General features: G+C 37.7%; 1 protein-coding gene across 2 annotated transcripts in view; it reads right to left on the bottom strand.

Moving 5' to 3' along the window:
- LOC120518592 (zinc finger protein 106-like) overlaps positions 1 to 16,054 on the bottom strand; it is a 73,333-nt gene that overhangs the window by 36,544 nt on the left and 20,735 nt on the right. For both annotated transcript variants that reach the window (XM_039741465.1, XM_039741464.1), the window contains exons 3-4: positions 12,943 to 13,004; positions 4,206 to 4,409 (exon numbers count right to left, since the gene is read on the bottom strand). In XM_039741465.1, coding sequence (XP_039597399.1) covers positions 4,206 to 4,409; positions 12,943 to 13,004 — 266 coding nt within the window. The remainder of the gene's footprint in view (positions 1 to 4,205; positions 4,410 to 12,942; positions 13,005 to 16,054) is intronic.

A 16,054-nucleotide genomic window follows, 5' to 3' on the forward strand; every position in this document is an offset into this window, starting at 1 on the left:
TATATTTTAACACAAAGATATCAGAAAAAATAACACAATTATAAAATACTACTGAGGAAACTTCAGGTTGTGTGACAGAAACACCAGTCCGTCCCCAGCATCTGGCTTCAGAGCAGCAGAGTTATATGTTATAACATTTCCTCAGCTGCTGAAAGCCCTCTCAGAAGAAGCTGCTTGAGACAGGGCTACAACAGGTACTTTTTTTTGCAAGCTTCACCAATATATATACACACACATATACATATACACACTAGGACGCTTCGCTCACCAACCCTCCTGGCCTGCGCTAGCTACTCACCAGCTATTCTGACGCTGACTTTATATATTCAGGTTTTGACTTTATATATTCAGGAATGACTTTATATATTCCGAAAATCATTGTAATTGCCTGTTTGGCACCCCATAGGCACTGTATAATAGATATATACCGTAGATAGGAAGGAAAGGCACTATATGATAGGCAGACAGGGAAGCTGCTATATAATAATAAAATTACTGTTATTACTATATAGACAGACAGGGAGTTCAGGCAGGCAGAGCAGCAAAGGTTAAAAGGAAAAAAAAAATAACATTTTCTCCCCAGCGGGGAATCGAACTTGGGTCTCTGAAGCACAGCAAGCCTGCCGCACTCTGAGTCAGCAAATCTTACTGGTACGCCACAGAAGCTGTTGTATCGTTCTTGAACCTTTTGTGAAAGTGTTTATTTGATCTTTGGACTTCAGGCTTGACACATTCTATAGTTTATGCCTACATTTTGTAACATTTATTACTAAAATATGAACAAGTTTCTGTTTTAACAATGTGTTTACACAGATTACTGTAGAAACGGAACACACATGAAATACGTGTGTTCCAAATAACGATCTATTATTTCCACTCTAAAACTCCACTTCACTCCCAGATAATCAATGAAGGCATGAGCTGGGAGAAGTCTGTGCACGTTCTAAGTCAATGGGGGGATGGAATAGCTGGCTGCTTGAAGCTTGTCTTTATCAGCACATTTAGATGACAAAAGATGCTGGCAGAGAGGTGTGAACAGATTTAATGTGGGCTGGATCTATGAGTTTTTTCGTAGGCTCTGGTAATTCTAGTGTTAAACACCTACCAGCCTAATACATATAGAAGGTGCTATTTAGTTTCAATTTCACAGCTTACCTGAATCTGTAGAACTCAAGATTTACAGCTCCTCCAAGGCCCATTTTCAGTGGCTGTCTAAATCACCTATGTATTCATATTAATAAATGGTTTCAGCTTTCTTTCACTTCTCTTTTAATACAACACTAAATGGTAAATGCAGCGACTTGTTGTGACTGCCAGATAGCTCTTCACAAATATACTAACAAGATAACACAAATGAAAGTAATAGCACTAGTCCATTTCTCCCATGAACAAATATGGATGCTGTCAGTATTTTCAGATGTAGGATTCCATAAAGGATCACAAGTAAATGCCAGGTACCAGGGAATTTCAGTCACAGCACCACTTCCTTTATAAGCAAATTTATTTCTGTAGAAAAATGAGGTTTTATAGCAGAATGGCAGTGAAGTGGGTAGTGTTGGTGCCGCTATGATTTGTTGTTATTCATGGGGTTAGCATGTTCACCCTGTGTAAGCACTGGTGTCCCTTCTAAATACCCAAAGACATGCTGTTAGGTTGACTTGTGTTTCCATATTGTGCCCAATAATAAACAGAAATATTTTCTACCTCTCACCCAATTCTGTCAAGATAGGCTCAGACCTACCATAATGTAAACAAACAAAAAAAAATGTATTAGGCAAATTTTAAATGTTATATTAAAGTGTGGTTTACAGACTGAGGGAGGCAATCAACTCTAGCTATAGAAGACTGCTTTCTTTCCTCTTTTTGGCAATTTTCAAGCAAATGGGTAGAGTTGAATTCAGAAAAGCAACAACCTTGTACTGGATGAAAGGAAGATTTAGATAAGGAATGCCAAGAATAGTAACAACCATCTAGTAAATGACCCAAGTATTTAGGAAAAAAACAAATCTGTCTATTAAAACGTAGACAATTAGTTAAGGTATGTTTCATGGATTAAAATAATGAACTTTGCTATCCTGATTTCAATGCTCAATATAACACTTCCATGTTATATTATGCTCTGAAGACAACCACATGATCTGAGGTGTGACACTAGCAAAAATTCTGAATCAGTGCATACCTAATAACCACCACCCCGACAAATGAAATTTTCTTGACTAAAAAAATGTAATTTAGAAAACTGTTGTAACGAATTACTAAATTAACACTGTACCTTTTATACAGAAAATTGTCAAGCAATCTTTAGCATTAGACTTATAATATAATTTATTTGTAAAACAAATGCTCCGACTTCAAAAAAGATTTTAACCAAAAAATATTTTTTAAAATAGAATTACTACATTTAGTTTAAACTTCAATAATCAGCATTTTCAATTGAGAATCTTCCATTTGTTATAATTTAAGAAGAAAAATGCTACTTTATAAATTTTGCACCTTCAAACTCAAATCTACTTAATCCTGAACAGAGAGTCATGGGATGCTGGAGCCCATCCCAGACACCATAGGGTGCAAGGCAGGAACAAACCCTAGACAGAGTGCCAGTCCATCACAGGGCAAAAACACACACACACATACTCACACACACTAGGGCCAGTTTCACCAAGCCACCTAATCTGCAAGTCTTTGGACTATTTTTAGGGGGACCAGAATACCTGGAGGAAACCCAGGCAGACATGGGGAGAACATGTAAACTCCACGCAGGGAGGACCAGGGACATAAACTCTGGTCTCCTTACTGCAAGGCAGCAGTACAGGACACGCTAAAGTTCGCAAAACAAGAGAGCTTTGGTGTTTGAAATATGTCCATGAACTTGGCGACACTGGGGCTGAAAATCACATGGATCAATAGTAGGACCACTGCTGTTCTGAATGTAAATACATTATGTACAGTAAATAAAAATATTACAAATACTAAATTAGGGGGTTAAACATACCTTTAAGCCAAACTAATCATTAAAAGTCAACCAGAACTGAATCAGAATCCAGTCATGGTCATAAATATTCCAAAACAGATTTAACGCAAATAAAATTTTATGCACAGAAAAGAAAGTTGTATTTCAAACTGCACTTGCTGTGAGCTAGACAGAGACACATGATGGAAATACCTAAAACTGTGGAGGATAAGAAAGAATGGCACCAACTGTTACTTTAATATAAGCACTTTAGAAAGGATTTAGGAGCATAAATGGCAAATAGTTTAGTGTATGTTTCACACTAATAGAGAGTTGATATTTAATACACCTAAACATATTCATTGATTACCTTTATGATATAGTGCTTAATAAATACATAATGACCAAATGCTCAAATCACATTCCTATACTACCTTTCATATTTAATGATATGCACTGCATTTGGTATAGTTTGAACATAAAGCGATTATTCTTAAATTAAATTATGTGATTTCACATACAATATAATGTAAACCAAATCCAAATAAATTTATTAGCTAGCCAGAGTCAAATCTTGTTAATAAAGTAACAACTAAATTGCCTAAACTGGAAATTATAAACACACAATATAGGCAAGAAAAAACTCAAGAGGCATATTAAATTAGCTACTGATTTGCTGATTACTCAGATTTAGGTTGTGTCCTTGACAGTGAAGGGCAAAATGACACCCAATTCACCACAATATAAATTTCTAAATATACCGAAGCAACTGGAATATAAATATTCAAATTATCCATGGAAGGTTATTGTATTGCATGTAAAGCATTTCTGTGGAAGTTTCGGGAGTTCAAGGTTATGACTAAGTATCATGCCTGCATTACTTGCTTCCGTTTTACAAATGACACAGATACTCTTCTAAGCCTTACCCTCTACTTTAATTAGCATAAGCAATGCATTTTAAAACAGTTAATGAGAAGCAACTTTTTTTTTGAAGCTTAATGCAATAATTTCCCATATTTACTTTTGGAAATAAAAAGACATGGCTTGTCAAACTATATAATATAAAATCAAAGCCAAGGCTAGTAACAATTAACAGTCTAAATAAGTTAAAGATAAACACTAAAGCAAATAAATGAAAATACAAAAATGATCTTTACTAGATCACCTGGTATCTGCAAAACACAATAAAGAATAAAGCAAATACAAAATAAATTAATTGATAAAAGTTAAAAATCAAAATGAAAGCAACTCTTACCGAAGTTCATGCCTTCGCTTCTCAATCAGCTTGACAAGTTCCTTGTCAAAATATTCTCTTTCTACATATTTTTCTCCAACTGCTATGCCTTCTCTTTCTTGCAATTCCACCTTCTCCTTGTGGAGCTCACTGGAGATATGACTGGCATAGGCTGTAAGTCCTACAACAGTCACCCTGCAGACACGGCATTCATGATCACAGTCCCTGGGAAAGGAAGGTGATAAAGGTTGTTCAATACTCCCAACTGGCATGACTTGAAACGTAAAATTGGCCGAAATTCAGATTTTATAGTTGTGTGGGCCTCTCTAAGGACATTAAGCCACAGAGCATTTACCCTAAGTAGTTAGAATCGAGGGAATGACAAAAAAAAAAAAAATCTGATCTGCAACAGACAGGAGGCTAAAGACCATTTCTTCTTTTAGTCTTCTTTATGTTTGAAAATAATCTTCCTGAAAAGTTGCATTCAAAAAAATAATCAGGGTGGAGAAAACCCAGTCAGACTGATAAAAAAAAATTACTCTCTCTTGTACACTCACACATTCAGCCACCCCCCCATCATGCACACACACACACACGCACTGATTCAGTCTAGATCTCCTCCATGTCTCCAGTGCTCTGAAAGTCGCACAGAGACAGCAGCAACATTTGACCAACCCATATGAAGCAAAAAGCAGAGTAAGCAGCACAGAGACCAATCCAAACCTTTCTGTAATCAGAGCTGCAGCAGCTGCAGGCACCAACCCCCTCCCCTCTTCACTGAGTGGAATTCCAGCAGGGACAAATAAATAAAGCATGCTTGATAGAGATATCTCTCTCTCTCTCTATATATATATATATAAAATATATATATATATATATATATATATATATAAATATATATATATATATATATATAAAATATATATAAAATATATATATATATATATATAAAATATATATAAAATATATATATATATAAAATATATATATATATATAAAAAAAATATATATATATATATATATGGCTTGCAAAAGTATTTGGCCCTCTTGAACTTTTCCACATTTTGTCCCATTACAGCCACAAACATGAATCAATTTTATTGGAATTCCACGTGAAAGACCAATACAAAGTGGTGTACATGTGAGAAGTGGAACGAAAATCATACATGATTCCAAACAATTTTTACAAATAAATAACTGAAAAGTGGGATGTGAGTAATTATTCAGCCCCCTGAGTCAATACTTTGTAGAACCACCTTTTGCTGCAATTACAGCTGCCAGTCTTTTACGGTATGTCTCTACCAGCTTTGCACATCTAGAGACTGAAATCCTTGCCCATTCTTCTTTGCAAAACAGCTCCAGCTCAGTCAGATTAGATGGACAGCGTTTGTGAACAGCAGTTTTCAGATCTTGCCACAAATTCTCGATTGGATTTAGATCTGCACTTTGACTGGGCCATTCTAACACATGGATATGTTTTGTTTTAAACCATTCCATTGTTGCCCTTGCTTTATGTTTAGGGTCGTTGTCCTACTGGAAGGTGAACCTCCGCCCCAGTCTCAAGTCTTTTGCAGACTCCAAGAGGTTTTCTTCCAAGATTGCCCTGTATTTGGCTCCATCCATCTTCCCATCAACTCTGACTAGCTTCCCTGTCCCTGCTGAAGAGAAGCACCCCAGAGCATGATGCTGCCACCACCATATTTGACAGTGGGGATGGTGTGTTCAGAGTGATGTGCAGTGTTAGTTTTCCACCATACACAGCGTTTTGCATTTTGGCCAAAAAGTTACATTTTGGTCTCATCTGACCAGAGCATCTTCTTCCACATGTTTGCTGTGTCCCCCACATGGCTTGTGGCAAACTGCAAACGGGACTTCTTACGGTTTTCTGTTAACAATGGCTTTCTTCTTGCCACTCTTCCATAAAGGCCAACTTTGTGCAGTGCATGACTAATAGTTGTCCTATGGACAGATTCCTCACCTGAGCTGTAGATCTCTGCAGCTCGTCCAGAGTCACCATGGGCCTCTTGGCTGCATTTCTGATCAGCGCTCTCCTCGTTCGGCCTGTGAGTTTAGGTGGACGGCCTTGTCTTGGTAGGTTTACAGTTGTGCCATACTCGTTCCATTTCTGAATGATCACTTGAACAGTGCTCCATGGGATGTTCAGAGCTTTGGAAATCTTTTTGTAGCCTAAGCCTGCTTTAAATTTCTCAATAACTTTATCCCTGACCTGTCTGATGTGTTCTTTGGACTTCATGGTGTTGCTGCTCCCAATATTCTCTTAGAAAACCTCTGAGGCCGTCACAGAGCAGCTGTATTTGTACTGACATTAGATTACACACAGGTGCACTCTATTTAGTCATTAGCACTCATCAGGCAATGTCTATGGGCAACTGACTGCACTCAGACCAAAGAGGGCTGAATAATTACACACACCCCACTTTGCAGTTATTTATTTGTAAAAAAATGTTTGGAATCATGTATGATTTTCGTTCCACTTCTCAAGTGTACACCACTTTGTATTGGTCTTTCACGTGGAATTCCAATGAAATTGATTCATGTTTGTGGCTGTAATGTGACAAAATGTGGAAAAGTTCAAGGGGGCCGAATACTTTTGCAAGCCACTGTACAGTCATGTGAAAACATTAGGACACCCTTTGAAAGCATGTGGTTTTTTGTAACATTTTTAATAAATGGTTATTTCATCTCCGTTTCAACAATACAGAGAGATTAAAGTAATCCAACTAAACAAAGAAAACTGAAGAAAAGTCTTTTCAAGATCTTCTGTAAATGTCATTCTACAAAAATGCCTATTCTAACTGAGGAAAAAGATAGGACACCCTTGCCCCTAATAGCGAGTGTTACCTCCTTTGGCTGAAATAACTGCAGTGAGACGGTTCTTGTAGCCATCTACCAGTCTTCGACATCGGTCTGAGGAAATTTTACCCCACTCCTCAATGCAGAACTTTTTCAGCTGTGAGATGTTTGAGGGGTTTCTTGCACGTACAGCCCTTTTCAAGTCACCCCACAGCATCTCAATGGGATTCAAATCTGGACTTTGACTTGGCCATTCCAGGACTCTCCATTTCTTCTTTTTCAGCCAATCTTTGGTTGATTTACTAGTATGTTTTGGGTCATTGTCATGTTGCATGGTCCAGTTCCGCTTCAGCTTTAATTTTCTAACTGATGGTCTCACATGTTCTTCAAGCACCTTCTGATACACAGTAGAATTCATCGTGGATTCTATGATGGTGAGCTGACCAGGTCCTGCTGCAGCAAAGCAGCCCCAAACCATGACACTTCCACCTCCATGCTTCACAGTTGGTATGAGGTTCTTTTCTTGGAATGCTGTGTTTGGTTTACGCCAAACATGTCCTCTGCTGTTGTGTCCAAATAATTCAATTTTGGACTCATCTGTCCAAAGAACATTATTCCAGAAGTCCTGGTCTTTGTCAACTTTATCTCTGGCAAATGTCAGTCTGGCCTCGATGTTTCTCTTGGAAAGCAAAGGTTTCCTCCTTGCACACCTCCCATGCAAGTTAAACTTGTACAGTCTCTTTCTGATTGTAGAGGCATGTACTTCTACATCAACAGTAGCCAGAGCCTGCTGTAGTTCTCGAGATGACACTTTAGGGTTTTTGGAGACCTCTTTTAGCATCTTGCGGTCTGCTCTTGGGGTGAACTTGCTGGGGCGACCAGTCCTGGGCATGTTGGCAGTTGTTTTGAAAGCCCTCCACTTGTAGACTATCTTCCGGACAGTGGAATGGCTGATTTCAAAATCTTTTGAGATCTTTTTAAATCCCTTCCCAGACTCATAGGCTGCTACAATCTTTTTTCTGAAGTCCTCTGACAGCTCTTTTGTTCTCACCATGGTGCTCACTCTCACTTCAACAGTCAGGAGCACACCAAACTAAATGTCTGAGGTTTAAATAGGGCAAGCCTCATTCAACATGCAGAGTAACGATCTACTAATTATGTGCACCTGGTGTGATATACCTGTGTGAGATCTGAGCCAATTTAAGAGGGAATACATGTGAGGGTGTCCTATCTTTTCCTCAGTTAGAATAGGCATTTTTGTAGAATGACATTTACAGAAGATCTTGAAAAGACTTTTCTTCAGTTTTCTTTGTTTAGTTGGATTACTTTAATCTCTCTGTATTGTTGAAACGGAGATGAAATAACCATTTATTAAAAATGTTACAAAAAACCACATGCTTTCAAAGGGTGTCCTAATGTTTTCACATGACTGTATATCTCTTTTTATATATATATATATATATATATATATATATATAATCTTATCTCTCTCTCTCTCTCTCTCTAATATTCCTGTACTGCTCCTTCGCCTCCCTGAGCTGGACTCGGAGTTCATTCTGCATGCGCTTGAGCTCATGTTGATCACCACCTTTAAAAGCCCATTTCTTCTGGTTCAAAATGCACTTGATGTCACTTGTAATCCATGGCTTCTTGTTAGCATAGCAGCGTGCTGTTCTTACTGGAACTACAATGTCCATACAGAAGTTGATGTAGTCAGTAGTACAGTCAACAACCTCCTCAATGTTCCCTGCAGGATATCCCAGTCCGTAGTTCCAAAGCAGTCTCTCAGAGCCTGCTCTGCCTCAGGGGACCACTTCCTGAATGAGCGTGTGGTTGTAGGTAGCTCCCTCACTCTTGGTTTGTAGTGAGAATTAAGCAGAACCAGGTTATGATCTGCTTTCCCAAGCGCAGGCAGTGGGGTGGCGCTGTATGCGTCCTTAACGTTTGTATACAGTAGGTCAATAGTCCTATTTCCCCGGGTGATACAATCCACATACTGGGAGAAGGCAGGTAATGTTTTGTCCAGCGTCACATGGTTAAAGTCTCCAGTGATTAGCACAAACGCCTCAGGGTGCTGTGTTTGTAATTTAGCAACAGCGGAATGGATGATGACACCCGCTATCTCCATGTCCGCCCGAGGAGGGATGTAAACAATAACAACAATGATGTGTCCAAACTCTCTGGGCAAGTAATAGGGATGCAGACTTACGGCCAACAGGTTTCATTTCGAAATTCTACGTGTAATGGTCATAACTGGAAGCTATTTTTCTCCATATACTGTAATGGAGTTGAGCTGGATGGCCGTGGGGGGCGGAGTTTCGTGTGACATCATCATACCTCCCACATAATCACGTGAACTGACTATCAACGCAGTACGTAGAAAACCAGGAAGAGCTTCAAAAAGCGCAAAAGAAAACATGCATTATATAATTGAGAAGGCAGCAAAACAATAAGAAGCGAGCGACTGACATTTACAGCCATATTCAGGAGTGCTGCTACTTCGGAAACAAAGCACGGTGTAAACTTAAAAGTTTAAATTAAGTTCATAGACAGGCTGCCGCTGGTGTTTGTCATAATATATATATATATATATATATATATATATGCCAGCAACACTCATGACAATGACAAAACAATTACATTGTCAATCATGTTACGTTATTATTAAAATGTTTCCTTTTCTTTTTCATTACTTCTTTAACACACTACTTCTCCGCTGCAAAGTGCAGATATTTTGCTATATATGTATATGTATATATATATGTGTGTATTTTTTGTGTGTGTGTCTGTGTCTATATATATATGACAGCAACACTCATATCAGTGTCAAAACAATTACATTAACAATCATCTTACATTATTTTTAAAATGTTTCCTTTTCTTTTTCATAACTTCTTTAACACACTACTTCTCCATCTGAAGCTGGTATTTAACTAGTCAACAATAAAGTGAAATTACAAAAAGAAAAATAACTATGGAAATGAACAATGCTAGCATGAGGTTGAGCATGCACTGATACACCTTAATTAAACTTACTCCATGACAGAAGAAAAGCACCTTAAGTAAATTACCCATCTCTGGTCTTTCTAACCTAATGATATATTTTATATCAATTTGTGGCATCTTCACCATGTAATCGAGTGACTTGCATAACTAACTTGTGCTGGGGATCCAAGAAGCTGTCAGGCGAGTGAAAGAGGTCCCCAAGAATTTTTGATATATAAAACGTACAAGATGATGTAACAACTCTTAAATTAAAATTTCTCAAATCCGTCAATGCTTTTTCAAAGGGAGATTTTCAAATTTCAATTTTGTTTAGAATGATCTGTTCAAGAAATCTCAACAAAAATTGAACTGTCTCAGTAAATTTCCTAGAAGAATAAGTGTACCACATTTCAAAAATGTTCACTGGGGGCAGAGCTGTTTCAAGACAGAGACAGACATGGCTATTGCAATAGGTGCTTCTCACATTATATGCAAATGCACCAAAAAAGGCTCAAGAACATTTGCCACAGAGGTTACAGATTTCCATCATTTTCCCGCTGTCTTGTCTAATAATGCACTTTTGGAAATGTAACAGCATGTACTTGCAACTTCGCAGCATTATTCTCTAACAGAAATTAAGAAATGAGTAACTGGAATGTGACACTGCATTGACAAATATCAAATTGGACAGATGGATAGATAAAATTTTATTTGTCCCCAAGGGAAAATTTGTTTTTTTTTTTATAGAAGCTCTTTATATACATAAATACATAAATAGGTAGATAACCAAGTAAATAAATACATGAATAAATATACAAACACACTTTGGTCTGAATACACACTAGAATGACTATAAAGAAAGAAAATTTAAAAGAAAGAAAACTTCTGACTTCGCTGTCACAGTCAAAGTGAGGTATTATGCAGACATATTACTGTTGGTATAAAAGAGTCCCAGTAGTGTTTTTTGACAAACTTCTGCGGATTCATTAATTGGCTGAAAGTACTCTGTGTTGGTGTGTCAGGGAGAGGATTTGCAGCATTGTTTATAATGTTGCTCTGTTTTGTTTTAATCTCCTATACTACTATTTCAAGAGAATCCAGAGTGTGTCCTATAACTACGCTTGCCCTTTTAATTAGCTTGTTGATTCGGTGGGCCTCTCCTGAAGTGATATTACCAGTCCAGCATACCACAACATACAAAAAATCACAATGATCATAGCAGAGTTATAGAAGATGTTAAACATGTCACTTCCCACATTAAAGGAACAAAGTCTTCTAAGGAAAAAGAACCTGCTCTGCCCTTTCTTATATAGTTCCTCAGTTTTCCCAAGACCAGTCCAAACTGTCATTAATGTGGACCCCCAAATACAGGTAGAAGTGGACCACCTTTACATCCACATGACCAGACATAGAAGCTCTTTGGTGTGTCAATAGTCAATAACCAGTTCCTTGATTTTGCTGATTTTAAGATCCAGACAATTCTCTTTGCACCATGAAACAAACCTCTCAGCTGAATCCTATACTATATCATCCTTTTTATCAATATACCCTGTAAGTGCAGAATCATCTTAGAATTTCTGCAAGAGACATGACCAGGTGTTGTATTTTAGTCAGAGGTGTACAGAGTAAAGAAAAGGGGAGACAGAACTGTTCCTTGTCGTGCTCCAGTGTTCTTCACATCCATATGAGAAACACAGTCCTTAAGTCTCACAAACAGCAGTCTACCCAACAAATAGTCCATTATCCACAACATAATAGGCTCATCCACTTACATATCTCTGAGTTTACCCCTTAAGAGGGATGGCTGGATGGTACTGAAGATGCTGGAGAAATTAAAAAAAAAAATCCTTAGAGTGCTGCCAGCTTTGCCCAGGTGAGAATAAGCCCTGGTTATAGCTAGACAATTTAATCCTCCACTCGAGTCTTTGTCTGATAGGCAAACTGCAGTGTGTCCAGTTGGTCTGCCACAAGAGGATTCATATAGTCCAGGACCAGATTCTCCAAGGTCTTCAGGATGCAAGACAAGTGCCACTGGTCTGTGTCATTAGGTGAACAGACACCTGCCTTACTTGGAACTGAAAAATGCAGGATGTTTTCCACAACAGTGGCACTTTCAGAAGCTTTAGGTACAAACTGAACAGGTGACAGACACACCACAAAGCTGGTCAGCACATTCCTTAAGAACTCAAGGCCTGACTCCATCTGGTCCCACAGCATTTCCACTGTATTGCTTCTTCAGTTGTCTCCTTACTTGGTCTTCAAGTATGATGGGGAGGTGGTTCGTAAATTCAGAATCAATCAATCTATACAGACACTAAGGTGCAGACTGCCAACCAAGCAATTTGAGGTCATTTCATAGCACGCACACTAAGAATGAGAATGGCAAACCTAATGTTCTACAAAGAAATTGACAGATTGGTAGCATTTTTCCATCATTAAATTTCTGACAAATGAAGGGAAGAAGCCAAAGGAAAACGATGAGAGATTAAATGCTATATACGGTGGTAATTTACCTTTACGCTATAAGATCAGGTTTTAGTCAAACAATATAAATGGGGTCGGGGTCAATTAAGGACAAGCCCCACTTGGGGTGTCCTGTGGATACACTGCCAAAGGAAATATGCCAAAAAGTGGAGGCCATGATTATGGAAGATCATTGTGCTGATCATCAAGCTGAAAAAAATTCCTATGGGGATGGTGACTACCTGCTAATAATTACATTAAAGAGACATTAACGGGCTGGTTTCAGAAGCAAGAAGAATCCTTCTATGCCAAAGTTATTAAGTCAGTGGAGTCACAGAGGAACAAGAGTGTTGAAGTCAAGGGGGATTACATTGAAAAGTAATGAGGTGAATTTAAACTACCAAATTTTATTTTCATAGTCAGGTATATGTATTATTGAACACTCCTCATAAAAATTAATCTACTTTATCATACACTAAGTTATGAACCCTCCTACCTTCCTTTGAGATTCTCCAGCTCCCTGTGATGCAACATACTTCTCATGTGCTCTTCAATCTCCTAGTGGAAATCACAATTTCATTGTAAATTGTTTTATAAATAGCTGTGAACAGATTCCAGATTACCACCCCATCCCACTTGCACCCATTTTCTCAGATTTGAAAAAGAATATTCAATTAAAAAGGGAAACACATTCATTCTGTAAAAATGTTTCCATGACATTTGTTACTAGTTTAGATGGTTCATAAACATCCATGTTAAATTTCAGCCTACTAGATTGTCAAGAAGCACACGTTCCATTCCTCCCCTTCTCACATGTTGTCTTATACAGCAGATGCAACATGGTTGTGACGTGTAGGAACATATATAGCAGCTCAGCAATCATTTTTAGAACAACAATTTGAATACAAATGAGAACTCTGACCTAATATTAAAATCTAATATCCCCATTTTAAATTTGAAGCTAAAAAATATTTACATAACAAAACAAACAACTAAAACAATAGCTGATTAAGGGCAAAAGAAAAACGCCCAGTTTGTTTTTGGCATATTGTCTGTGTTTTATAAATAGGTGTCTTTAGTGAAAATGTTCATTTTATCACAATATGCATGTTCCAAATGCTTTAATCCAACCTGTACAAAAGAACTTTATAGTTAATTCTGCTGTTTCTAAATACTATTTTTTCACACACTTGGCACTTGTCACCACAACCAACACTTTAATTCAGCAGTCTATTTAAAAATTCATTCAATTCAATTTATAGGACAGAGGCACATTGAATCAGGATTAAGTTCAGCCCTCCAGTTCACCTATTAACAATAGGATTACCAAAGTTTACGAAAAAACTCTTAAACCCGGCCCACCTTAAATCTACTCGCACCTCTCCGTCAGCATCTTTTGTCTTGTAAACGTGTCCATAATCCCAAGGTACCTGATACCCCATCCTCCCACCGCCGCAGAAAGTGCAAAAACCTTTCCCAGCTCAAGTCTTGTTTATCAGGGAGTAAGGTAGTACCTAGAGCTTTATAGGCTAAAAAAAATATGTTATTTTGAACACATGCATTTCTTGTGTGTTCCGTATCTACAAAGATTTATGTAAGTGTAAGATGACAGGAAATGCAAGAAATGTTGAACACATGCCTAAAAGATACACTTTTACCATGTTTTAGTACTAATGACAAAATGTAGACATGAAGTGTAGAATGTGTGAAGACTGAAGTCTAAATATAAAATAAGCACTTTCACAAAAGGTACAAGTAGAACAGAACAAGTACACTTTTATTCAAGACTATAATCGAAGAAAAAGAAATCGGGTTAGTGTGGCTTATTGTCGCAACTTCTGTGGTAGTACAGCGGTAAGAACTGCTGACTCCTATTCAAAAGGTGGCCGGTTCGAGCCTTCCCAGATCTCAAAATAAATGTTTTCAGTAGTGAGCTGCTCTTATTGTTACTATTATACAATAAAAACATACATTTGATTTGAGTCTGTAACAGCCTGTGTAAATGTACGGTACTTGTCGAGGTTAGTGTTTTTTGTTTTTGGTTTTTTTAATTCATTTTTATTCTCTCCATCGCGTTCACGCTTGCCCCGATCGGACACTGTTAGTTTTCAAATAAAGATGTGCTATAACTGAGGTGAACTCAGATGAGGACGAAGGTTTTACATCGGAGAATGAGAACAGAAGCCCAAACCCTATTAACAAGAAACATCCACTCACACATAAGAACAACTCAGCTATACCAGACGTAAAGGCATAAGATGGCACCGTTTGGATGCAGCAAGAGGTCGGCATCGTCCTGCCAGTCAGTCTACCCCACACCTTGTCCTCCAACAAAGCAGCACGGCTTATAGAGCATGCCAACGTATCGTGCAAAATCCTGTTTGTGATTATGTTTTGTGATGGTCTGTACATAAGTAAAACGTATATGTTACTTATATAAAAGCCAGTTCTAATGTTATTTACCTAGATTTATTTACTTATTTTCCTACAGTGTAAAGTCACAAGTAAACTGCTGAGCTTCCTGTGCTTGATCAACAAGGACATGCTCACAAATTACATGTGTAATGCTATGAAAAAATGCCTGCTGACACTTCAGTACGCGAGCAACCGTACAAGAATGCAGTTAGACTTCTTTTTTGGGCACATGCACCATCCAGATCTAAACACTAGTGTGGAGAGTAACTCGCGTACTGGAGAGTCTATAGCTGCAGGTGGAAGCTGCTGTTGCACTTTTACAGTCACTGTACTTTGTATATAAACAGATCGAATGTTATTTACCTTAATTGTTTAATTATCTTCCTACAGCGTAAAGTCACAAGTAAACTGCAGAGCCTCCTCTGTTTGATCGACACAGGCATGCTCACAAAGTACAAGTGTACTCTGTCGCACCTACGCAACGGTGTTTGATCTTATCCAGGAAAAGATCCCAGTCGCCCCCGAGCTTTTTTCATAAGCTTTGGTAATTCTAGTGTTAATGAACTGCACATCACTTCACTTTCCGTTTTGTTCCCCTATTGATTTCAGCAGAAGCACAAGTGTTACTCATGTATTAGAACAGAAACAGTTCTGATGCATAAACACTGAAATATACTTCTTATTTATTTTGTAAAACAAGATTTAAATGTTTATAGTTATGTTAATTAAACTTGGCATTTATCTCAATAACTAGCAGAATACCCGCGCTTCGCAGCGGAGAAGTAGTGCGTTAAAGAAGGTACGAAAAAGAAAAGGAAAAATTTGAAAAATAACGTAACTTGATTGTTAATGTAATTGTTTTGTCATTGATATGAGTGTTGTTCTCATATCTATCTATCTATCTATCTATATATATGTTGTTCTCATATCTATCTATCTATCTATAGAGATAGATAGATAGATATAGAGATAGATAGATAGATAGACAACGTCTGACACGCCTCCTTTTTAGTGTTTTCTCACAGCTTGGATTGCTGCTGTCATATATATACACACATACATACATACATACATACATATATATACACATACATATCTTCATATCTACATATCTATATACATATCTACATATACACATATATATATATACATACCCTTCTACATCATATATACACACACATACATACATACGC

This window comes from Polypterus senegalus, chromosome 18 (genome assembly GCF_016835505.1).
Source record: "Polypterus senegalus isolate Bchr_013 chromosome 18, ASM1683550v1, whole genome shotgun sequence".
In the NCBI taxonomy this organism is placed as follows: domain Eukaryota; kingdom Metazoa; phylum Chordata; class Cladistia; order Polypteriformes; family Polypteridae; genus Polypterus; species Polypterus senegalus.